The 24,437-nt window shown below is 51.5% G+C and overlaps 1 protein-coding gene across 3 annotated transcripts; it reads left to right on the top strand.

Moving 5' to 3' along the window:
- The first annotated feature begins 1,564 nt into the window (after nt 1–1,564).
- On the top strand, nt 1,565–23,722 carry LOC144728116 (NXPE family member 3-like). 3 transcript variants are annotated; one of them, XM_078607403.1, is made up of 6 exons: nt 1,565–1,741; nt 16,032–16,753; nt 17,072–17,148; nt 17,777–17,930; nt 20,650–20,820; nt 21,443–23,722. In XM_078607403.1, the coding sequence occupies exons 1-6, from the start codon at nt 1,637–1,639 to the stop codon at nt 21,885–21,887; spliced, it is 1,674 nt and encodes a 557-aa protein (XP_078463529.1). In that variant the 5' UTR covers nt 1,565–1,636; the 3' UTR covers nt 21,888–23,722. The 3 variants fall into 3 exon arrangements, with proteins under 3 accessions (XP_078463529.1, XP_078463530.1, XP_078463531.1); XM_078607404.1 differs by having other exon boundaries at nt 1,566–1,741; nt 17,777–17,986; XM_078607405.1 differs by having other exon boundaries at nt 1,654–1,741; nt 16,079–16,753.
- The last annotated feature ends 715 nt before the right edge of the window (nt 23,723–24,437 follow it).

The raw sequence follows: 24,437 nt of genomic DNA, 5'->3' as shown, positions 1-24,437 counted from the left end.
CAATTGATGGGGAAGGTGGTGGAGACATGCGGAGGCTCCACGCTTAACTTCCACAGCAGGCCGTTGTGATGGACGCCGCTGCATAATGTGCATGACCAAGGCGCCATGCATGAGAAAGGGATTCATTAGAATTAACGTCGCAACACGCAGCGCATCTGATTAGCATAGCAGGGGCGCCCGGAACCGCCGCACGCGCGCTGACGGGCACGCGCCCATTGTTAAAGAAAAACTGGGAGGGGGCCACCACCACGCTCGGAGCCGCATCCCTTTGATGTAGGAAGGATAAAAAGGGGGCGCAAAGGGGAGATCTGTCTCTCTTACTCCAGCACTAGGCGACAAGACGCTCTCCAGCCCAGCGACCCGGACGTCCGTGAGACGCATCGAGGTACGCTGCGAGCACGGGATCGACGGACCGCCGTGGGCACCTAACAGTGAGTAAGAAGGTGAATTAGGATCATAGACGATAAATAGGGAATAGGTCCAGGGGTAGTAGAATAGGCCAGCCTCGTCGATTCATACTGACTCAACAACCAGTCCCAGGTAGCAAACAATAAATCATTAATAGCCGATCGTGTCCCCGTGTGATCTCGTTGAGAAGTGGGAACGCGTGTGGTGCTGTGTACACAGCGGCTCGCCACGTGGGAGCGCTGCGTAGAGCGGCGCACGAGTGGGTGTCGCGTGTGTGCAGGTGTGTGCGCTCGTAGCGTGGGGGAAGGGGTCGGTGCGTCCACAGGTACCCGCTCCGTCTATCGCCGCAGGGACTCGCGCGGTGTGAGGGCAGCGTCATTTGCCCTCCGACCCCTGACCCCCGTTTAGAGCACGTGATTGGTGGCGAGACAACGCAGCGTTTGCAGGTGAACGAGAGCGGGCGGCGAGCTATGCCTCTCACACGAGCTCGCGGAGGGACGGACCAGGGAGGGGAGCCGTCGGGCGATGAGCCCAGCGACGGCAGCAGATGCTCGCAGAGTAGCGAGGGGTCGGCGAACGGCGGAGCCCCTGCCATAGGCACGGATCAGGGAGGGACTTCGGGGACCAGCGGCCCCAACAATTCACACAAAATAGCATATGCCGAGGTTTCATGTTTTAAGAAAAATGTATTTACGTGCAACAACTCCTAAAAAAGTGTACAATCACACAACAAAACGTAAATGTACATCTTCAATATTCACTAACACATGGGATGGACTTTTCATTTATTTTTTACAATGTCTAATAGTGTATTGTATTACATTGCTCTGTTTTTTCTTTTTTATCTTTTCTTGTTTCATTGTATGTAATGCAGAGATTAGGGATTAACAAAGTACAACCATAACCACAATCATATAAACATGAATCTATTTTATAGCAATATATTTGGGGGGACATTTTGAGCATATTTCAATATTGGGGGTGGGGTGTGTGTCCCCCCCAAAATATATTATAATCACGGCCTTGGAACACAGTACGAATGAGACGAACGAATCAGGGCGATAAGAGAGTTGAGGATCAGCAGGAGGAGCTGCACGAGGAGTAGCAGGTGTAGGGACAGAGGGAGGAGGAGGGCGAGGGGCAGGAGGCGGAGGGGGAGGAGGAGGGGCGAGTGATTGAGGTTACGACGAAGCACGGGCAGTCCCCGCGTTTCCCTCCTCGGGGCTGAATGATGAAGATGGACTCGAAGAGTGTTCCTCCATCTCGGATCTTCAGGTCGTGGCTTCTCATCTCGCTCCTCGCTCTCAGCGCCCTCGTCGTCTTCGTGATGAACGTGAGAACTCCTCCTACTCCTCTTCATCCACCTCACCTTTCTGCACCCCTAACCCCTATCCAGTCCTGTGTAGTTCACGATTTGTTGCGATTACCGATTCTTAAGTCAAATTATTCCGCTCGTTTACCCAGGAAAATCGCCCTGAGTCTCAAGACTCTTTTTAAGAGGGTTCTGCCAAGATTTTTCAGTACGGGGCGATGTAAAACTATAAACGATTTTTATTTTACCGGATAAGGGCCACTGAGCTATGTAACTCTTTTTCAGAAGCGACTTGTCCACAAATGATAGCCCAACGAAGTGGCTCGTCACGTGGAAATGTATCGCAGCCAAACACTCTAAACGTGTAATGTTGATTGAGTGAGTCTACGAGTCCCTGTGTGAGTATACGTGTCCCTGTGTGAGTCTACGTGTCCCTGTGTGAGTCTACGTGCCTCTGATTTGACACGAAAAAAATGTGGATTATTCTAGCATCGGTAGTGGATAGCGCATTGCGCTCCGAACCCGGACACCTGAGTTCCCACCCACGGTTATCATCGGGGATATGGGAGCCAGTCATAGGCGCTCCCACACCCATCACCCGACACCAACCCGCACTGCCCAGTGTGATGAAGTATGGTCAAACAACCCCGACGACCAACAAGGCTTGGTCACTCACTGTCTCGCCGCTCCTCCACCCGTCCTCCTTCCCCTCTTGCTGCTCAGCTCCGTGTCTACTCAAGTTACCTGCTGCTGCTGCTGCTGCGTTGGCAGTGGTGCAACAAGCACAATTAATCTCAACAATTTGTACACATTCCTCAATAACAGCGCCTTTAAATAAAAAGTATATAATCGGCGACAAATCGGGCGATGGCTCTTGATGGATGGGCGTTGACGGAGAAGTTATTTTGGCCGAAATGTCGCCTCTCTACTGTGCGGTATTAACCTTTCTTTATAAGGCATATCGAATCTGTTGAGTTGTTTTCGGCTTGCTTTATCCGATCATAGCTTTCACCCAGCACAGCTTCCTTTATTCTTCTTAGTTTGTTTTACTTTCCTGCACTTCGTCGTTCTTTTATTTTAGTCCCCCTTTCGGCATCCACCTGATTTGTGCACGCAGAGCCAGCTACAGCACTCAGGGATGACGTTTCACCCAGACCGGTGTGAGAAGTCTACGTGATTTATTGCGAATATCGAATAAATATGAAACTTCAAACCAAGTCCACCGCGGTTCTGTTCGTGTTAATGCATTAATTAGCATGTTGCTTGTCAGTGTTAATGACTGTCTCCCGCGTGTTGTTTTTTTTACTCATTCGTGCTAATGATTGTGTTTGTTCTCGTGCCTTGAAATACAGAAATGCCCCGCTATCCGTAATGGATGCAATCTTGGGGAAATGCTACTAAACTCGAAATTACTTGAAGCAAACTCCAATTTTCCATATAAATTATGTTAAAATCAGAGTTTGTGTTCCGATTAGACATTACTGGAAAAAATGCGTGATTAAATGTTACGACGTATACAAAATTCATGTGATTACATGTTGCATGTGATTAACTAACAATAAAGACAAATTCGATTTTAAAAAAAAAAACTTATCCTAGATAGTTTAAGAGCGTGGTTGGTGATCGAGGCCTCTTGGGGTGAGCCAGTGGTGGAGTTATGCAGACGATGGGGTAGGGTCACCAGCCTCTTCATCTGACGATGAAGTTGGAGCCACAGGAATATTCACCAGAGGTAGCTGCCTCCCTTCTGAGCTCTTCACCGGAACTTCTGGATTGATTGCAGAACATTTAGAAAATTCTGTCCAAAGACAGCTGAACAACATTTTTCGTCTTCTGCTGCTGTTTGTAGCAGTGAATTCTAGATTTGAAGCTTTCGTGACTGCAAAGATTTATACTCTTAGGTTTTTTCGGTAAAGTCACGTAGGTAAAAAATAAAAATAAAAAATAATAATAGAAATAAAATAATAAATCACGACGTTTCAGAGGCAACACAAGTCTCCGTCTTCAGGTGGGACCGTCACAGCTAAATTTACTGTATCAAGTGTTGACATCCCCAGCGTTTAACAGTACTGCCATTTTGTATTTTGGATTTGTCAGCTAACATCGGCCTCAACCCCGGACTGGGGTGCACCAATTGTTCCCTTTTAGCCCCCCCCCCACCGTTCCATTCCCTGGCTACCACATTCAGATAAGCCCCTCCCCCCTCCCCCTTAACTTGTATTTAAGAGCTTGTCTCTTGGATTTCTCCTCACTTGATACAGTAAATTTAGCTGTGACGGTCCCACCTGAAGACGGAGACTTGTGTTGCCTCCGAAACGTCGTGATTTATTTTTTATTTCTATTATTATTTTTTATTTTTATTTTTTACCTACGTGACTTTACCGAAAAAACCTAAGAGTATGTAGCAGTGAATGCTAGTTAATATTCGTGGTGGTAGTAGTATCATTTAATCGGCCTCTTCCTCAGCTCGTTATTGTTGCACGTTATTGTTCCAGCTGCATCAGATCCTCATTTGACAGTTCTAACCATTGGACACAAGCAACTCCACCACGTCCAACCCCTCCACATTCTCGAGTCCAGCTTCACACCACCGCGTGGACGGAAATCCCCTCAACATGGTGGAGGGGATTTCTCTCCACGTGGTGGAAGTATTTTCTGCGGTACGTGACATGTGCGTCCAGTACGGTATGACATCGCAAATTGGTCTGGTTTAACCACGTGCATTCCTCGTTTAAAATTTGCGCATTTTTTTTAAAGGACACATATGTAAAACATTACATGTGTAGTGGATTCAACTGAGTCGCAGACGTACTCTTTGGAGGCAACACATTTATTGATATCAACACAAAAGGTAACTGCCCCTTTACCAGATAACAACTTATGGTGGTGGACAACCAGGCTAACTACACTAATCACACTGGGAGTAGCTACAACGGACAGGACCCCGGCTTGGGTCCAGGTCCACGTGTTGGTGACTCTTCTCGGAAGTAGAACATAGAACGTCGATCTTCAGGATAACAACAGCAACGCTGAACACACCGGTCCCTCTGGGGACCCGGTTTATATCCTCACTGGTCGTGGCTGGCTCCGCCCTTGGCCACGACCACCTTCTCGAACCCTCTAGCAGGATCTCGCCCCGACACGTGACCACCCCTGCAACCAGGCTCTGTCCCCAGGCGCCCACTCATGTGCAGAAGCACGGAAACCCCTCAGCCGCTTATTGGCCAATTGGCGTGAATCGGACTTAACCCTGGAAGCTTCCCACGCTTCGGAAAGCTTTTGAAGGGTGAAGCGCACGGAGTTAGAAATTTTTGATTTAGCCTTGTTGGGCAAGGCTTGTAACTGAACATCAATCGGGGAGTCGTGTTCTCTTCCGTACATAAAAAAAACGGTGAGTAGCTGGTGGATGCTTGAGGGGCCATCCTATATGCAGATAGGACTCCGGCAATATGTAAATCCCTGCGGATCGTACGGTGACGTGCGTACTTTCTTTGTTCCCGAAAAATCGCACACCTCTCGCAACAATTTTGAAGAAAAATGTTTGCCCTGATCGGTCAGAAGACGTTTGGGAGCACCCTTGTCCATGACGTAGCCATTGAGGAATGCCTTGGTGATCATCACTACTGATTGGTTGGGAAGCAGCCAGGCCACAGGCCATCGTGAAAAATACTCGACTCCCACCAGCAAGTACTTATTCCCACGAGGGGTTGTGGGAAATGGACCATTGATGTCCAGATAAACTAATTCATTTACGCAGGAAACCTGAATCGATTGCAACGGTGGACAACAGGGATTTGCCGGCGGCTTCCGCCGTGCGCACTGCATATACCCCTTCAACTAATTAGCGACATCCTCAGCCATGTCGGGCCAGAAGAAGTCCAACTTAAGTGTGGTCCGCGTCTTATGCACACCCAGGTGCAACAGGTGCGCGTGTACTGCCCAAATGACCTTACCCCCGAAGGGCAGTGGGCACAACAATGTTATAATGGTGCAACCCTCCATCCCAATGCAAGAGTATTCTGCCTCTGAGAATGACAGAGGCGACACCCAGTCAATCCTCGCCCCCATCAGTCTCTCCAGCACGGCGTCACAATTTAAGCAGGGAAGCATCTTCAACCTGGAGGTGCCCCCATTCTTCGTGGTCTAACCCAATGACGGCGCCACGTGCCACCGGACCCTCGGGTCACCTCAGATGTCACCTCGGCCGATGCCACAAGGGGAGGGGGCGAGGGCTCGTTGGGCGGCTTACAGCGCCCGGAGCCCGAAAAGTACGCGCACCCGCCGCTCGTTGGTAATCGCGACAGGGCGTCAGCGTTCGTGTGACGGGACCCTTTGCGATAGGCAACCTTGAAGGGGTAGTCCTGGAGGACCTCCAACCAGCGTGAAAGTTGGCCAGATGGCGTACTGTAGCGACGCATGGTCAGAGCGCACCTCAAAGTGTCTACCATACAAATAGGGGAGATACTGTTGCACAAAAACCACAATAGCTAACAGTTCCCGGGGTGTGACACAATACCATTGTTAGGCCGGAGACAGCACTCTGCTTCCATATGCGACAACACTCTCGACGCCATTGACAACTTGGGACCGAACAGCTCCAATTCCGGTGTTACTAGCCTCTGTATCAAGGACGAACGGCAAGGTAAAGTCGGGGCAGCGGAGGGGAGGGGCGTTCACCAAGCCATCCCGGAGTGCAACAAATGTGGCCTCCTCCTCTCCCCAATGGAATTTATGACCCTTTGCCGTCAAGGCGTGGAGAGGTTTAGCGATGGTAGTAAACCCGGCGACAAAACAGCGGTAATAGGACGTGAATCCTATGAATGTATAAAGGTAGGGAAAGAGATTTTCCCGTCATTGTATATTCCCAATGTGTGCTAGAAACTGTCCAAAATAGTTTAATGCCCCAGGTCTATCTTTAGGTTGATCCCAGCCAGTGACCATAGGCTCACGGAGCTTTTCTCCCACTTTTTCTCTGTCCCTTTCTATAATGGGTTAATTCAGTGCTTAAAGTTCTGGAGAGTGATTGTTTCATGGAACTTAAGGAAGTCTGGAAGGGCCAGGCTACATTCTCACCTAGGTAGGGTAATGGAGTGGTAATCTATTCTAAACATCTTATGGTTCCATATTAAATAGGTAACAGGAGAATAGAGTATCTTTCAAAAGGCCCTCGGGATGTGGGTGGGGGCCATTCGTAAATGGTATAGAGCGTCGGCAAGACCGTCATTTTTTACATGAAAAAAATATTATCAGTAAACAAGTGGTGTCTCTTGCCTTGCCATGCTTTTCAGGGATGGATTAATAACCATTTCTGATCTGAATGGCAATTATTATTATATCGAGAAACATTGACTCATCTCTTGTACTACTGTATACTTCTATCATCTGACTGGTACTAATTTTCTCACTGCTCTCAACTTACTTTTCTTGATAATTGTTTTTTTACCCTTTAATCTGGCAACAAAACTGACACCTTTTTTTTACAAGGAGTCATGTTTGCATTGACCACAATAACTGCGGTCGGAACGCAAACAAAAAAAAACAACTCTGATAATGTATGCACTGTCCTTGAAATTGATTGGTTCACACCAGAGACAGCTTTTCTTAGAGCCTAGTCTCACATGGTGTTGGACCAGATGACGCCAAAAGGCAAAGGAGGTTCCAATGGTGTTAATGCTTACTTTTCTTTTTTTCTGAGGCTGACGAATGTCACTGCCACCCTTCCTCTTGCTCATGAGGACACTCACTGTGAATGAAAGTTGACTGTAATAAAACTGCTTGCACTTTAATCCAAGAAACACTAATAATGCTAGAAGGGAAATAATATAAATATAATTTTTTTTGTATTGTTTTATATTTAAATTATTTTATTATTTCCCTTCTACGTGACTTTACCGAAACAACCAAGAATATGAATCCCTGCAGTCACGAAAGCTTTAAATCAAAAATTTTAACTAATAATGCTATTTATCATAAGCAAGTACATTATACTATACAAATATGCAATAAATCAATTCTACTGTCTACAAATATTACACATGCAGCGCAACATAAATGGTTGACACTTTACTCAGACTTCACGTGGGCTTTCTGACAAATGTCCTCTTATATGAGCGCACAACTCTATCTATCTGTGATGAACACTGCACTTTCCATCGTTTTTATGCAGGGGGCACTGCAAACTTACGCACCCCCTGCATCAACGACGGAGGTGTAGGGATAGACGTTCGATTACGTTGGAATCAATCTACAGACGGCGGTCTTCTCGCACGGCTAGCTCTATGTTGTCTTATCTCGATCCCGCAATCCCAAACAAGTGAAAGTCCACATCAAATCGAACCATCCAGCAAGGACATCTACTTAATGACGAGAGAAAATTCACACAATGTCCTTTTCAATTAAGTCTTCCAGATGTAAAATGATATAAGCTTTTAATGAAGAAGTAAAATTATCTAATTCAAAACATAATACAATCCAAAGATGTTTCATTTTAAAACTTCAAAACGGAGCATCGGGTGCTTGCGTGAATGCATCGTTCGTGTGTGACTTTCCTGGCCAAAGGCCATAAATGGTTGTGAGGGGCGTCGCAGGCACCCCCGAACAACCCCTAGTAACGTAATAGAGACATTAACGTTATATGAACACACCCGTGAGCGCCATTGTTGCTCGCTGGGTAAATGTGTGGCTAATTAACTTTCCAAGTAACTTACTTAGCTATGATAGCTAACGTTAGTTATGGTTAATTGATTAGCAATCGCAAATCGGCCCGTTTTCACCAAAAAGTGTGTTTCCTCTCAGCAGTGATATAGCAATGAAATGGAGAGACAGGACAGTGTTTGGCATTGATTGTACCTACCCACAGCAGTCGAGCAACGGCTTCTGCTGGGGTACGGCAACACAACTTGGACAAACCACCACACGCAGAACTGCAGTACACCATAATACTGTAATGCGAGCAAGAACAGGGTGGTTGCTGGCCTCCGCGCCACTCACACGGCCCGGAGTATTGGGGGGGCGGAGCCTGGTCGACGGAGCGTGTGGGAGGAGCCACTGCTCGCCTTGGCTCCAATGGGAGATGGGGTGAACGGGGGGCGGAGACGGGGGCAGTACGGGAAGGAGGAGTCAGGGTCACAGGATGGGGAGGATATAGGGAGAGAGCCGGAAGAGATCGGGGAGTTGGAAGAGAGTGAAAATAGGGGGGAGCCACGCTGGGCAGTGGCGGGGAAGTGGCGCCATTTGCCACGTGGTCGGGGACGTACGCACACCATCGGCCAGCGGTGTGCGTGGGGTAGCCGGAGCAGCGGTGTGGCTAGCAGGTATGTGCGGGGCACACGTAGCTAGTGAGTGGCTAGCAGAGTGTGCGGGGCACACGGAGCAGCAGTGTGGCTGGCGGCGTGTACGGGGGGCACACGGAGGAAGCGGAGCGGCCACAGTGTGGGCGAGGGCCACACGGAGCATGCGTGGGGTGCACAGCAGAGGGTGTGCGGGTCCGGACGAGGACCAGCGGGGTGCGAGGCAAGAACCCAAATAAAGGACAAGCGGAGACCAACATTGCCTGACCAAGTCCTTTATTACACTGGTGTCAGAAGTGGTACGAGATATCTAAACATCTCAAGAAAAAGAACATACCTGCACCATCTTCTGAAGACGAAGAAGATCTTCCTCCAGCGGTGGCGCTCCCGACGATGGAAGGCGGAGGCGACGTGGGGACGCGCGACGCGCCAGGAGTGCAAGATGTTGTCGGGGCGGCCGGGCAGTCTGCATCGACGGGCGCCGAGGAGGGCTGGTGACACGTGGTGGCCCAACTTGATTCGCTGTGGGCCGTTTTGATGCAATTATGCACCCTGGTGACGACAGCAACGAGGCCGGATCGGCCAAGCGGGGAGCCTTCGAGTGGAGCCGAGCCGTCCGCCATTGGGGCCTGCGCAACGCTTCCCGCACTCTCCGACACGCGGCAGGACGCCGCGATCTTGGGCGTGGTCGGGGACGAACCGCGGGAAGCCACCATCTTGTTGCCTCCACCGCGGGAAGCCGCCATCTTGACCCCGCCGCATGGAGACGCCATCTTGTCGCCACCGCGTGGAACACCTTCAGCGGGAGACGGCGACTTGGGGACCCGCAGCCATCGTCTGATGATGGTTAAGGAGTTCTCAATCGGCGGGGATTGGAGTGCATTTGCCTGCTGTTTTGAGGCGGTGGTCCGATCCGCCAAGTGGACGGATGCGGAAGCCTTGGAGGTCCTACCGACGCTCCTGGACGACGAGTCTGTGAGGTTCTTCCGCGCCATCAAGGCCGCGAGGAAGACGACGCTAAAAGGAGTGTTCGAGGAAATGGCGGAGGCTTATGAGCCCCCGGACGACGCACATCGCAGATTTGTGCAGCGGCAATGGGCACCAGAAGAATCGCCAGTGGCTTTCCGGGACGCTGTGTTGGAGCTGGCTATGGCCGCATATCCGAACACGGAGCCCGACTTGCTGGAGCCTTTAATATTGAGCAAGATGTTGGAGTTGTCCAGGGATTTGGGCATCCCCATGCCGGTGTGCGGCCACGAACAGCTGACCTCCCGGATAGCGGCTAAGTGCCTGGACGCGCAATTCAGCCTACGCCGGTGGAAGCAGGTGACGGCCTGGACGGGGAGCCCCAACATCGAAGGCGGTGCCACAGGGTGGGATCCATCCAAAGCCGTCTACGTACAGGACAAGAGGGGGCCTGAGGAGCTGGCGGCAGCATTGACCCAGTGGCCTACTCGAGGGGGAGCGGAGTTGCGCTCGGGGCCACCGTTGCGGGATCGCCAAGACAGAGGGGGTGCCGGACGACGAGCCGACTTGTCGTGCTTCCGCTGCAGCCGTCGGGGGCACTTCGCCAGGGAGTGTTGGGCTCGCTCTCGGCCGCCGCTCCTGCAGGAGGCCCCTGCCAAGGACGCGACGCGGCAAGATCACCCACGACAGGCAAGTCGGTACGCATCAGACACCCGGCAAGGCCTGTCATCTCATGCATCACCATCGCTACGCGGTCTGGGTGACATTACTAACGGGGGGGCGCTGAGAGATCCGCGTCGCTCGCTGACGCAGTGGTGGAAATTGGCACGGAGGGTGGTTGCGGCCGCTACTGGGTCGTCGACTGTGCTGGGTTCGATCCAAGGGGTCGACGTGCGCATTTTGGTGCAAAATTTATTTCTTCCCATCACCCTGGGGCCAGTCCGCTCCTGACCGCCAGGTGCAGGCGCTGTCCGAGGTATCGGTTGATATTCCACCTGGCTCGCAGATGCTTATTCCGCTGCGGTATCGGAAACCAGTGCCGGGAATCGAGGGTGCGGCGGGCGTGTTGTTGTCGCCGTCCAATGCTATAACGGGTGGCTTGATGCTGGTCGGGGCACAGACGATTGTTCGGCCGGGTCAGCCTCCGTTTTTACAAGTGTTGAATGGGAGCGGGGATAATGTTATTGTGCCAGCCGGAATGGTTTTGGCTCATGCTATGACTGCTTTCACGGCCCATGATGATCGGGGCCGCTGGGGCCTCGTAGGGAGGGTCTCGGCCTCCACGGCACAGGATGATCGCTGGATTGCCGAATTGTGCTGGGAAAATGCGTCCTTGACTGGGGACCAACGGTCCGCGCTTCGCGCGCTGTTGGGAAAGTATTCCGACGTCTTTAGTTCGGACGATTTCGATTTGGGACGCACCTTCTTGCTCTCCCACCATATTGATACGGGGGATGCCGCTCCGATTCGGATGAACCCGCATCGGTTGAGTCCGACGGAGCGGGATCATGTACGCGGCGCAGTGGAGGATATGCTGGCCGCTGACATTATTTCCCCGTCCAACAGTCCATGGGGCGCCCCGGTGGTCCTCGTGAAGAAAAAGGATGGGAAATTGCGATTTTGTGTCGATTTTCGCAGGTTAAATAAGGTGTCGGTTGCGGACGCGTACCCCCTTCCGCGTATGGATGATTCCCTCGATGCCTTGTCTGGGGCGAATTTTTTTTCTACTCTTGATCTCTTGTCGGGATTCTGGCAACTTCCCCTGGACGAGTCCTCGAGGGAAAAGACGGCTTTCCGTACGCCGCAGGGCTTGTTTCAGTTTAATTGTCTTCCCATGGGCTTGAACGCCGCCCCTGCGACGTTCCAGTGGTTGATGGAGCTCGTGTTGACCGGTCTGCAGTGGGACATGTGTTTGATATATTTAGATGATGTTATCGTCATCAGCCGCACGTTTGAGGAACATCTGTGGAGATTGGACGCGGTGTTTGCTAGGATGCGTTCCGCCAATTTGAAATTTAAGCCCAAAAAGTGTCACCTGTTGCAACGATCCGTGCGCTATTTGGGCCACATAGTCAGTTCGGACGGGGTGGCCATGGACCCGGAGAAGACAGCATGCGTCCGAAACTGGCCGACTCCGGCCACAGTGGGGGACGTGCGTCGGTTCGTTGGGTTCGCTTTGTATTACCGCAGGTTCATTCCAAACTTTGCCACAATCGCTAGGCTGTTGCACCTCCTTACGGCGAAGGGCCGGAGGGTCAGCTGGGGACCGACGGAGGAGGTGGCGTTTCAGGGCCTACGCGATCGTTTGGCGTCGGCGCCGATGCTGGACTATCCAGATTTTACTCGCCCTTTTATTCTGGATACTGACGCTAGTGACACCGGGATTGGGGCCGTTCTGTCCCAGTCTAAGGGCGGCGTCGAACGCGTGGTGGCTTACAGTAGCCGCGTGTTGTCTCCAGCGGAGACCCGCTACTGCGTTACTCATCTTTGCAATATTCCCTGAGGGTTGACCAACCGTCTGGCCAATTGGCACGATGGTTGGAAACCCTGCAGGAATATTCATTTGAGATTCAGTATCGTAAAGGATCGCGTCACGCGAACGCGGACGCACTCTCCAGATTGCCGCAGGGGTCCCCTTGCGCCTGCGCTTCGGGCACAAATAGGTGCACGTGGGTTCCGCAGCCCCCTCGGCCTGTTATGTCTGCTGTGGAGGTGCCTGAGGCTCCCGCGTGTCCAGAACCGGCTGATTGGGTTTTGAATTTGCCCCGTTCGGTATGGGTTCGCGAGCAATTGCTCGATGAGTCGCTGGGGGCCTTGCAGGGTCAGGCTGCGAAGGAGAGAGGTGGACCGCTGTCCGATGGGACGCCAGGAGCTGCTCTCCGAGATGGCTTGTTGATGTGGAGTGAAGGTTTGCACGATCGCTGGTGTCTTGTTGTACCGTCGTCGTTGCGATATGAGTTGATTCGGACTCTGCACTCTGAGAAGTTGTTACATCTCGGGGTGCAGAAAACCTTGTTGACATTACAGCGGGATTATTTTTGGCACGGCATGACGACTGATGTCGTCGGGCACATTCGGGCATGCTCCGACTGTACCCGGCGGAAACCGCCTAAACACCCATATGTTCCACCAGTGCAGTCCATACAGGTGTCACGGATTAACGAGTTGGTGGCGTTGGATATTTTGGGGCCCTTTCCGCCGTCCGCTTGGGGGAATACATTTTTGTTGGTCGGGGTGGAATATCTTTCCCGCTGGCTGATGGCCTGGCCCTTAGCCGATCAGTCAGCGGCGTCTATCATGGAGGCGTTCCTGTTCGGATACGTAATGGATAAAGGGGCACCGGAAAGGTTGCTCACGGACCAAGGGCGAAATTTTTCTTCCAAACTGTTGAGCGAGGTGTGCGCTGCACTGGGGACCAAGAAGGTTCGGACGTCAACCTACCATCCGCAAATGGATGGGATGGTTGAACGGCTCAATCGGACCCTGTCGACCATGCTCTGTCATACGGTTAGCTAAAAGCAGGCTGATTGGGATTTGCATATCCCTGGGGTGCTCTCCGCATACTGGATGACGCCACATGCGTCGACGGGGTACTCACCTTTCTTTTTCATGTACGGCCGCGAGAATGTGCCGCCGGTGGATGTGCAACTGGGCACGGGGGCGAAGGGTCCTGTCAAGCCTCTCCCTGATTATATTGGGGACACCATTCGTCGCGTGGCAGAGGCGCGGGAGGGGGCCCGATTGGCTACGGCCAAGACCCAGGCCCGGAACGAATGTTGTGCACGGCGCTCGCATTGTGAGTCCCCCTGGCGGGTGGGGGACATGGCCTGGCTGCACTGCCCACAGGTACCGGTGGGGACCTCTCCTAAGTTGCACAAACCGTGGCAGGGGCCGGTTGTGCTTATTGAGGTTCCTAGTCTGCAGTCCGCGCGTGTTCGGTTCAGATCGCGGCGCTGGTACGTTCATACGTCTCGATTGAAACCCTACGTGGCCCCGCGGATGGATGCGTCATCTCCTAATGTTGCCTTGCCGGTGTCTGTCGCGACCGACGCGCCACTGACTTTGCCTGTTCAACCTGCAAGCGCGCCTGTCGTGCCTCCTGTAGACGGACCGGCTGTGATCCTGCCGGCCACAGTGATTCCTGCTCTGGGTGGGCCTACCACGGCGACAGGGACACTTGGCCCCGCTGCCCCTCCAACCCCGCCGCGGGCGCAGTTGCAGGAGGCCCCGACGACGGGCCTCTCTGGGGAACGGGACGCTGGGATTGACAGGCCTCCAACAGCGGCGGACGGTTCCAGTCCCGCCGCTCCTAAAACCCTGTCAAGATCACGGTCCGTGCGGGGGCCGCCCCCCGTGAGGGACGGGCCGGCGACCCGCACTCGTTCTAAGTCCCTTCCCTTTCGTTAATTGTTGTTGTTCTAATCTCCGTTTTGTCTTGTGATTCCTGATTGTCTTGTTGTTGCTCGCATTATTGTTGTTCTGTTGCAGCCGGGGACGGCTGGCTTTTTCATCAGGGGGGGGGGGGGTCATGTAATGCGAGCAAGAACAGGGTGGTTGCTGGCCTCCGCGCCACTCACACGGCCCGGAGTATTGGGGGGGCGGAGCCTGGTCGACGGAGCGTGTGGGAGGAGCCACTGCTCACCTTGGCTCCAATGGGAGACGGGGTGAACGGGGGGCGGAGACGGGGGCAGTACGGGAAGGAGGAGTCAGGGTCACGGGATGGGGAGGATATAAGGAGAGAGCCGGAAGAGATCGGGGAGTTGGAAGAGAGTGAAAATAGGGGGGAGCCACGCTGGGCAGTGGCGGGGAAGTGGCGCCATTTGCCACGTGGTCGGGGACCTACGCGCACCGTCGGCCAGCGGTGTGCGTGGGGTAGCCGGAGCAGCGGTGTGGCTAGCAGGGTGTGCGGGGCACACGTAGCTAGTGAGTGGCTAGCAGAGTGTGCGGGGCACACGGAGCAGCAGTGTGGCTGGCGGCGTGTACGGGGGGCACATGGAGGAAGCGGAGCGGCCACGGTGTGGGCGAGGGCCACACGGAGCGTGCGCGGGGCGCACAGCAGAGGGTGCGCGGGTCCGGACGAGGACCAGCGGGGTGCGAGACAAGAACCCAAATAAAGGACAAGCGGAGACCAACATCGCCTGACCGAGTCCTTTATTACAATGCTATAACCAGTAGTAATAATAATGGCAATTTGTAAAGTTCAGTTATGATTTTGATTACATTTGCTAATGATTATTTCGGACGGCGGTGCGTGGTTGCCTGTCGTAGCATAGCAATTTTTATTTATAAATATTTTTATATCAATATATTGGGGGGGGCATTTTCAGCATATTTGAATATTCGAGGGGATGTGTCCCCCCCCCCCCCCCCAATATATATTATAATTACGGCCTTGCTTTCCACCCTCTCATTGATCCCGCTTAACTTTCATTGAGGACCTGGAGTAGAGTGGTGTTCTCTTCCGTTTGCTGTCCAATTTCACTAGTATATTGGGACAATTTCTAGATTTTGTCAAGTACGTTTTGTAACACCCATTGTGTCCCTCCAGGAGGGGTTCTAGGTTTCTTCTTGATTTGCAAAGACAGTAGAGAGGAGGCCTCAGACTTCTTGCCTGCGACTCGTTTTGCCATTATACACGTGAAGTAAGGGGGAGACAAGCCACAGGCTTGTCTCCCCCTTATATAGGCCTGAGCCCAAAAGTTCGAGTTAGCCATGTAAGAGTAAGAATGTCCACGAACCGGGCTCTTCCCCTAGGAACATGATTAAACAGAATTAAATCAATCAACAGACGAAAATCATCGAAAAATAGTATACTGAGTTGACATCAATGATGTCTGTTTGAGTGCTGCTCACTTAGTCATGACGTCACCGTAAGTCCTGAAGGTGAATTATTGAGATGGTTATTTCACCCCTGCAAAATTGATTGTCTTTAGGATGCGGTGTATTGCACGTTTCCGTAAACGTGTCGCTATTCCCAAAGCAAAAGTTGACACTGACATCCTGCCCCTCTGGGCTTCGTGATCCTACGTCTACGTTTCCTCTTTGCACCTCCCCAGGTGCCCCTCATCCTCACTCCCTCGCAAAAACCACCCCGCCATGCAAGGCCTGAACCAAGCCCCAGAAGCTCCACCACGGAGCTACAGGACCCCGAGATGGACGACCTGCGACAACTCCTCTGGTGGCCAAGCCTGCCTGCCACGTCATCCTTCGACTTCGAGTCGTCCACCAGCCCCACGGCCACGAGCTACCGGCTGCTGGGTGGGACACGCAACTTCACGGTGGGTGACACGCTGCGCCTCGGCGTGCAGGCTCGAGACCACCACGGCAGGGACAAGCGGCACGGCGGAGACTACTTTCGCATCAAAGTCTACTCACAGAGGCTCCGGGCAGGAGTATTCGGCTCGGTGCTGGACCACGACAACGGCTCGTACACGGCGAGCGTCGTGCTGCCGTGGCCCGGCGAGGCCCTCGTGGACGTCAAGCTGGTTCACTCGAGCGAGGCTGTGCACATCATGAGCCGCCTCCGTGACTCGGTGCCCAACAAGATCTTCTTTACCGGCTACTTTGAGAAGGAAGGAGCGAGAGGCGAGGCCACCGAGTGCAACGCGGTGCCGCACTTAATGATAAAGTCCAGGATGTGCGAGTACAGGGACGCGGCTACGGGACACATGTGGTTCTGCAAGAAGCCCAGGACATTGCCCTGTGACACCCTGCGATTTCACTCGAACAGAGGACGCAGAAACATTCTCACAAAGCAGGAGGACCGGTTCTTCAGCAAGTAAGAGCCGACATCTCCCCCCTGCATGACAATTCTCACCTTCACGTGATGGTTGTAGAATCAAAATGATGATTACTGTTGGGTGACTTCAGAGCAATAGTAGAGAATAAAATGACTTTGCATGGCTGATGAGCCCAACCCTGGGAGCATAGTGTTTTCTACTAGTTTGAATATGCTGTGATGGGTTTCATCATTTACAGACAAGACTAATCTTACATTCACAGTAATTTTTTGATTACATGTTACCTGCTGGTGTGGTTTCCCGTCTGTGGTCCATTCCTCACCCATTCTTTTGTGCGTTGTTCTTGCGTGATGAAGTGAAGTCTCCAAGGTGACAATCAGCGGAGATCCAAGCCAGATCGAGGTGCAGCCGTCCCTATCACCACAAAACCTCGGTGAGTGCTGAGCGCTGAGCACGTGTGTGGCCACACCTGTTCAGAGAGGCCAGAGTAGAAACAAACACATTCCTGCGGAGGGAGCTGGTAGGAACGTTGGGTTGCTCGGTCAATGGCCAGGGTCAACGGCGGCGTGGTGTATTCTGCAAATATGCCCGACTGTGAGGGCAGGCACAAACCGGGGTGAGTAGGTTAAACGTTGAGTTTTATAAGGGCACCACGGGGTGACCAGCCCCTCCCCACCCAGCCCCTCCCCACCCTCCCCACCCAGCCCCTCCCCACCCTCCCCTCCCCACCCAGCCCCACCCTCCCCACCCAGCCCTTCCCCACCCTCCCCTCCCCACCCAGCCCCTCCCTCCCCACCCAGCCCCTCCCTGCACGACGGACGGACACAATAATCCCCTGTGGACTGGTGTAACCAGGAGGTTCCTACCAGTATTATCTGAAGAGAATCTTGTAAATTCAGCAGACTATGAGTTTAACACGATCATAAATATTGAAAAAGAAAACAGACTGGATGTTAAAGTCAATGGTAGTATGATGATAAGATCATAGCAGTTTTCGTAAGTTTGTCATATGTTTGTCTACGATAGGATTTATATTGGTTTTGCGTGCGTGTCCGTCCTAGAAAATGTCCTTGGACCATGTGTGCCGGGCCACCCCGTGCCCTCCCCAAGCGGCTTCTACCTCAACGATGAGTGGGTGTCGCTGTCCTGCAAGGCTCGGCCCTTCCCAACCCCTCAAGACCTGGCCAATTGCCTGAGCAACAAGAGGTTCTACATGTACGGGGACTCCACCATTCGCCAGTGGTTCCTGCACCTCACCGCTCATGTGCCAGGTAGATGGAACTCACCATCTATTGCTCCACCGGCTCAGAGTGCTTTGTATGATCTATATCAACGGTGGCCTTCAATACCCCTTTTCCACTGGCGCACCCAAGCCCAGCCAGTACAGCGCCCTCTTGGTACGAGGCAGACCAAAACATTGATGTTCTGGCCTCACAAGGCACGCAAATCCAGCTTTTGGCTAAGCAAATCTAGCTGGTGTCTGGTCATTATTTCAGGCACCCAAACGTTCCTCGGAAGAACACTTTAAAATAAATATGTACCGTTTCACAAACCCCTGGTGCTCGGCTGTTGTGGAGTGACCCACTTCTCTGGAGGACAGAACACAACGCAGAGTATCTACTCATCGTCTCCGAACCTTATTTTGTTTCTATGTAGCCCACCTGTCCTCCTCGTCACGATTTACGGGAGGAGAGGGACAGGGCTGGACAGCTGCACAAGGCCAGTGGAAAAGTTGAATGGGAGACAAGACAGGAGTCCACTCTGAGGTCAAATGCCAAATGCTCATTCATGAAATTGTCAAAACATTTCAATCTAGCAGGAACCTCCTTATAAGGTATTGATACTCCATGACGTTTTCTTGTATCTCTCTTCCCATGCAGCCCCTTTGTGGAGGCTACTGGTGTCACAAACTTCTGGCAAGTGTAGCAGTCCCTCACTCTTGGCGATCGTCATATCCCATCAGTCGCTGATGTTGCATTTTTGTTGCCTTCTTCTAATGCAATAGCATTGTCACTCAACTCTAAGTTAGTACGAGCGAGTGAAAAGAACACTCGTCTGCGTTGGCTTGGTTTAAAGGCCTACCCAGCCTCCCTACTTTTCTCACGCGGCTTCCACATGGACCCACCCTGGACGCACATAACAATATCCAAATGTTAAATACTGCTGTTATACAGTCCGCACATATGGCGTGTGTCTCGGCCTCCCAATATTAAATACTGCATTTAAACGGTCACACACGCGACATGCAATGCCCCAGCAATTAACACACACACCAACTACCTACACGTTGTGGATGCCCGTAGCCTCGCTTCAGCTAGGCTAATACAGCTAACAAAGCCGTATTATGAGCAGACACCTGCGTAGTGAGAACACACCATTGGTATAGCACTGATCAGGTGCCACACACGTGGGTATTCCAGCACGAACCCCATACCTGAAGCCACGCAGCTTGGACGAGAGTACTGGGCTTCCTGGTTGCCGTGTTATCCCACAAGTTTGTAATGGTCAAACATGACTATTACCACACTGACGTTACATTAAAGAGTATGGGAATGGAGTCACCGTGACATAAGTGGAGTACTACAATGACACACCTGAAATTTTTTTCAAAATGATTATAGATAACATGAGTCAACACATTCCTGCGGAGGGAGCTGGTAGGAACGTTGGGTTGCTCGGTCAATGGCCAGGGTCAACGGCGGCGTGGTATATTCCGCAAATATGACCGACTGTGAGGGCGGGCACAAGCCGGCGTGAGTAGGTTAAACGTTGAGTTTTATAAGGGCACCACGGGGTGACCAGCCCCTCCCCACCCAGCCCCTCCCCACCCTCCCCACCCAGCCCCTCCCTGCACAACGGACGGACGGACACAATAATCGCCTGTGGGCTGGTGTAACCAGGAGGTTCCTACCAGTATGAACTCCATTCATCTTTAAACTGCAGTCTTGCCAAATGCTACTTCCAAATCTATCCGGGTTTCAGGAACAGAAGTTGTACAGGTTACTCCATGATGAAATGCACAACGTGTTCCTTCGATACTGCTCCTTTAATACTTCTACATCGTTATTTGTTCATTCCAATTTGTGACTAACATTATTAATACCCTTTTAGGCTCGAGAATTGAATCCACTTTTAAAACTGCGACGGTCAAGCCTTTGTTAGAAACACAGAATGTGGACCCTGACCTGCCATGTAGTTATAGGCCCCTTTCTAATATCCTTTTCCAGAAACAGTATTGTGGTCTTTCGGTGAAACAACCGTCCAGAGATGAGTGCGATCACTTAACCTCCCCAATCAGGCATCAGATCACTCTACAGCACGATTTTTCATGATTTATTCATGCCTGTTGAATTTGGTTCATTATCTATTTTTCTTTTGATACTGTTAACCATGACGTTCTTTGAGATGGCCTGACGAACCATGGATATATTTCAAGCACTGCTCTTAGCTGGCTTAGATCTTTCTTATCCAATAAAAAGCAGTTTGTATCGATGGGTGGTTTTATATCTGCCCCCACGTGGTGTCCTCGAGTGTCCATCAGATTCTGTTTCTAACGTACAAGGCCCGGTTTGGTTTGGCTCCATCGTACCCAAGAGATCTGCTTTCCTGTTATGCACTCGCACAGAACCTTCATTCATTACTCTTTTGGTGGCTTTTTGGTGGTCCCTAAAACAAAACTTCTCTGCATGGGTGACAGAGCATTGTTCCTCTACTCCACGACAGTGTAATTATTTATCTCAGGCTATCATAGACTCGCATACCCTTGGTATTTTTTAATATCATCTCAAACTACTTTTTATTCACTGGCCTTTGATTATTTTATTGTCTTGTGAAAGTAGTGATACTGTGTTGTGTTCTATTGTTTGTAATTGTACATGTTTTCTGTGAATGGCGCTGTGCAAAATAAATATTATGACACGCCTGCCCTTCTCAGACATGAGGTTCATCGACATCAACGCGCCCACGCTGCTGGGCCCACTCATGTCGGCGAGCGTGGCCACCAAGACGTTCCTGCTGTACCGCACGCAGGGCCTCCCCTTCCTCACGCCGCACGGGCCCGTGGCCGCCATCCACTACGTGGCCAACGAGATCGACGGCCTCACCGGTCAGGAGGCCCCTCTCTTCACTCTCCCACAACTAGACGTGGCATTATATGCCCCTTTTCCACCGCACATCTGAGCCGATCCAGCCAGTAAACTCTCATGCCTCCACCGTTGTCACTGTAGAGTTTCTACCCGTGCGAGTCTGTCTTCCTGTGCGAATGAGTACTGGCTCTTACAACAGCCAATATAAAAGCTGAACAGTTTATAATGAGCGAATAAATTAGTACGTTACCCCGCAGCAGCATGTTCTTTTTAATGTAAAAATGTAATGAGGTCACTCCGTTTACATTTGCATGTGGTTGTGCTATAAACTCGAGCAGAGCTGAAAACCCGAACTGCAAAGCGGCTGTCGTTACTTAACCGTGCGAGATAGGCAATACCACCGTGACCTATGCTAACTTGGCAGTGATATTTTAACGCCATGTCCGACCAGCTGTAAATTCCAGAGATTTGGAAAACGAGATTTTTTAGGCTCATCAGCCAACCTCACACTTCAATTAAAAGTGCAACAATAGCCACTCCACTAAGAACACAAGCACTTGGGAAAATCCCTTCTGTCTGCCTTGCTGTGTGTATGTCCGCATTCTCACATCCTCGTGTCCACGTCTGTGTCCCACAACCCAGGCGGGAAGGACACGGTGGTGGGGATCAGCTTGTGGGCTCACTTCACGGGCTTCCCTGTGTCTTTCTACGTCGCTCGCATGCGCGGCATTCGCGCCGCGGTCGTCCGCCTGCTGAGGCGAGCCCCCGGGACGCTGGTCATCTTCAAGTCGGCCAACACCAGCTACCACTCGCCCGACCAGTCCGATTGGCTCAACCGTCAGCTCGACCAGATCATGCGTCGTCTCATGGCGGGGTTGCCCGTCGTTATTTTGGACGCCTGGGAAATGACGGCGGCCCACCGTCTCCCGGACAACTTGCACCCCGAGCCCGTCATCATCCACAACGAGATCAAGCTGCTCCTGGCCTACGTGTGTCCCCAGTAGAAGAAAACTGGCATATATCAAGGGTCGGTATACAGGTAATGCCTCTTCTTGTATTTCTTATTGCATATTCTCAAAGATTGTGAACCTTGCATTGGAAATTCACATATCATTGCTGAATATCTGGATATCTTTCCACACAGTCCCCATTAGGGTTGGCAGTGCTCAGGCTTTTCTGGTTTTCACAGAGCTTCTGATGTTCTTTCAAGTAACCTTTTATATTCACACAGAGCAGAGAGCACATTTAAGATATGTCGCTTGACAGTCAAACTGATATATAAGAGGTGGTAGTTAGCCAAAGTGCAGAAGGATATGTAATATATTATTTGGGTCTTTCAGTAAAGCCACATAGATAGAAAAAATAATCAAAACAATAATAATATCAGGACATTTCAATCGCAACACAAGCAATCGTCTTCAGGTGAAGAAAGAGGGAGAAATCTGCCGAGGTAGGCTGTATATAAAGGTTTAGAGATGGGCGGGGCAGCTAATGTTAATGTAGGAGAGGTCTCCGTAACCTGCAGTAGGTGTACACCAATCAAAGAGCTGTTTACAAATGGTTTAGAGATGGGCGGGGCAGCTAATGCCAATGTGGGAGAGGTACTACGGAGCTGTGGGGGGTGGCCATTATATTGTATATATTATATAGATATTAGCATGTCTACGTAAGAAATTTGAAGCTCGGCGAGAGCTCGGACAGCGCAGTGGCCACATGGAGGTGGAAATAAATGGCAAGCCGCCATTTACTAACACAGCTAACGGTGGCTGTGTTATTGATTCGGTTTGTGTTTCTGTGCCAAGGGCGACTATTGTAGCAATTTCCAGCTGGGTTTGCATTTCGAGAGACGAGCTACTTAGGAAGAAAAGGGGCTTGTTTCCTTCTGGGAAAGGTTATATGCAAGTTGCAGAGAGTTTTGATAAGAAAGTGGTCTGTTGAACACTCAGGACCACGCAAAGCTTAAGTGTTCAGGATGTCTTTCAAGTCCGGGTTATGGTGTAGTAAACATGTGGTAATGCTTGGATCTGGGGTACATCCATATAAAATTGTGCTTATCCAGTTGGTAGAAATATGTTTGTGATTGACAGTTCGTGATGCGCGCAAAAGTCAAACAGTAGCTCAATATTTGCATTGCTGTTACATTTGTAGTGCCTGAGTTACGCGTCACACGCTGAAGTCGGTGTGCGCGCACGCGGCGTACAGTGGGAGCAAATAAGGACACGGGGCGCTGATTGGCTGGTCGTTGTTGTCCCAAAGGAGGTGACGTGATGTCTGAAGATGGTAGCAGGTGGCAGGGAGTAATTAAGGACGCAGGGTGCTGATTGGCCGAGAGGGTGTTGTTGTCGCTTAGTGGCGCCGCATTGTCTGGAAAAACATGCCAAGTGGCAGCGGGGGCTGGGGGCGAGTGGCGTCGCGGGGGATGCCCCTGATTAATTGGGGATTAATTGGCTCGGGGATAAAGACAGGGGTTTTTGGAGGAGACGGGAGTTCGCGCCTGGGAGGAGACAGAGGATGGAAGAGTCGACACAGCAGAGCTAGTAACAGTATAGGGTAGCAGTGGAGAAGTGTAGGGTAGCAGTGGGGGTAGCAGTGGAGAAGTGTAGGGTAGCAGTGGAGAAGCGTAGGGTAGCAGTGAGACGACGAAGCCAGTAGGAAGCGGCTGGAGTGTGGGAAGAGAAGCTGATGTAGTTACGACAGAGTGGGATGGCGGAGCTGATAAAGAGCAGCCGAACTGTGGCGGAGAGAGTGGAGAGGAGAGTCGACGGAGGGTTGAAGGGGAGCGAGCGAGACCGGCGGAACGCGGCGAGCGAGCGGAGAGCGCGGAGGAGAACTGTGGATCGGTGTTAGCAGGAGAGCGTTGAGCGATGTTGGATGGGGAAGTGTTGAGCGAAATACGCGAAATAAAGTAACGAGGAAAGACAAGAAGCTGTCGTGTCGGTTCGAGCGCTACACATTTACCGACTCTGCCAAGAATGGTTTTGGAAATTGCTGCCAACACGCGCATTAAAGTCGACAAGTATAAGCAGCATGTCCAATTGTGGGATACAGAGTCCATGACACAATTTAGCATGGAGCAGAACTCTTCTTTGCTCTCATCTGAGTGTGTCATTGTTGACGCGTACACTTAGTGTTAAATAGCGCTCCTTAGTTAGAGGGAAATAGATAGTCACGAGTCTCTCAGAGTGAATTTTAGGTAGTGAGATGAGTTTTATCCGCTATGTCGCCGTTTATGGCAAAAGCCACACCAGCATATCTCTTTTCCCCACGTGTCTTCTGACTCCAAATAAGTCTGCGTCTTCTCCCTGTCCCTCCAGTCTTGTCTCTTGAAAGGCTGTGATATCAATACGATGACGAGCTAGTTCATAGAAGCAACCCTGTTAAGTAATGTGTGGACATTCCAAGTAGCAATCGTCATTTTTACTAGTCTGCATTTCTTATCACACGTTTGAAGGCTAGTTGGCTGCGGCTTGCCAACCAGCTTTTGAAATGAGTGAGCTTTCTTTACCCAACATTTTCTTGGGGCTCCTCTCTCGAGGGCAGGCAGTGCTCTCCCTGAATAGGGCTGCCCGGATTCCCAGACTGCTGCTTCAAACTGTTGTCATTCATTTAACGAGTCTGAGCTGCCTGTGTGCAGAGC

Source organism: Lampetra planeri, chromosome 27 (genome assembly GCF_965212315.1).
Source record: "Lampetra planeri chromosome 27, kcLamPlan1.2.h2, whole genome shotgun sequence".
Classification (NCBI taxonomy): domain Eukaryota; kingdom Metazoa; phylum Chordata; class Hyperoartia; order Petromyzontiformes; family Petromyzontidae; genus Lampetra; species Lampetra planeri.
The sequence above is the reverse complement of the archived record's forward strand: the minus strand, read 5'-3'. Positions and strand labels throughout refer to the sequence as shown.